This window comes from Octopus bimaculoides, chromosome 19, assembly GCF_001194135.2.
Source record: "Octopus bimaculoides isolate UCB-OBI-ISO-001 chromosome 19, ASM119413v2, whole genome shotgun sequence".
Lineage (NCBI taxonomy): Eukaryota > Metazoa > Mollusca > Cephalopoda > Octopoda > Octopodidae > Octopus > Octopus bimaculoides.
The window spans coordinates 52,613,255-52,614,969 of record NC_068999.1 but is presented as its reverse complement, the minus strand read 5'-3'; the positions used below and the strand labels follow the sequence as shown (position 1 = coordinate 52,614,969).

The following is a 1,715-nucleotide window of genomic DNA, read 5'->3' as shown; positions in this document are numbered from 1 at the left end:
GTAACTTGTCTATCTTGGTGCATAAATCAGCCTACCTGTCTTGGCAGTAGATTTTGGTCTGAATAATTCGACTGATATGCCGGAAAATAATGTGGTATGGTATAAATTAGTGTACAGTACTGAAGGTATATAGTAGTTTAGTAGAGAAATAATTTACCTTTCACAGATCTTTTACATGAAGTCTTGTGTTCTGTCCAGTCAGCCTTTTGACAAGCTCTTGAACAATATTCTACGATGTTGCAGCCAGAACATTTTTTCAACACTGCGTCTGACTTTTTACACCTGGCACACTGACCTGTTTGGAAAAGGATAAAAAGCAGAAAACATTTTTACAAATTATGTGAGTGTTCTATTTAGAAGAGTTAATGTAAATGAGCTGGAGTTATTGTGTTGCTTTTTAAGGGCACAATTTGGTTCTGATTGAGTTGATGGCTGATCAAATATTTGCAGTCTTTACCATTTACGGTAGTTTTTGTATCTAGGACTATGCTATTTAATGTGATGCTTCCTTTTAGAAGACTGTAGGCTGTGCTTTGCGGGCTGCTATTTCTAGTAGATAAAACCATGTATAGGCTCTCATGTGAACACTGAACATTTTTTTAGATCCATTAATATAGGGTCTGGATTTAGAGAAGATTTTTCCATTTGATATCGAAATCGGTTCCTTCATCTTTAAATTTCCAGTGTAAAGCTGAAAGGGTTGTTGAATGTCTCTTATCATGATAGTTCAGCAAATATTCAACTTGGGTCAAGCAATCTGACCCCGAGGGCTCCTTTGATGTAGCTATGGGAGCATATGACAGTGCCGATGTCTGTGATCTTATTGGATTGTACATCCTGGACATCTTAGGGAAGAGGTTCCCTTCAGTCCTCTTCAGCCTCTACAGAGATGACACCCTAGCTATCTCTAGAGGAGCCAACAGCCACACATTAGATAGACTTAGAAAGGACCTAATTAGCACCTAAGGCTCAATGGATCTCAAGATCACCATTGAAACTAATCTCACCACAGTAGATTTCTTAGATATTACTTTAGATCTGAGCTCTGGTACATAGAGGCCCTATCACAATCCAAACAAGAGACTGTCTTATATTAGCACAGCCTCCTGCCACCTACCTAATGAAAAACCTAGTGATAGGTGTAAGCAAGAAGACCTCAAATCTATCTTTGAGCCAAGATATCTTTTACGCCGCTACCCTCTACTACAATGACGCACTGCCATTGAGTGGTTTTAAGGACCACATCTCCTACATACCTGGCCCTAGCAACCAGAAAAGGAAGCATCGCATAAATGTTGGTTTGCTCTATCCTTCTCACTCAACTTGAATGATAAAGATTTTCCTTAGATTGATAGACAAACATTTCACACAGACACACACACATAGATACAGGCATTTATTTAATAGACACAACCTAAAAGTCACCTTTAGTTGTGCACCTAACATATGAGCAGATTAATCAGTTCTCACACCAATACAATTGACATGCCCAGAGATAATAACCAGTTTAGGATCAACATCACAGAGAGTGTCACCGAAGACCCAGGTACCACCGTCACAGATAATGAACAAACCTTAGATACAGAAAGAGTGACCAGGCCCACAATGTATGCTACCACCAGTAGAAACACTGCACCTAGAAATAATGACATATCCAGGATAAGTCATACATATATATATATATATATACACATATATATATATATATATATACA

At 38.3% G+C, this 1,715-nt stretch overlaps 1 protein-coding gene across 1 annotated transcript in view; it reads right to left on the bottom strand.

The window, feature by feature from the left end:
* Positions 1–1,715, bottom strand: part of LOC106875397 (uncharacterized) — a 20,354-nt gene that overhangs the window by 16,366 nt on the left and 2,273 nt on the right. The window contains exon 3 of the mRNA XM_052974637.1: positions 158–295. Coding sequence (XP_052830597.1) covers positions 158–295 — 138 coding nt within the window. The remainder of the gene's footprint in view (positions 1–157; positions 296–1,715) is intronic.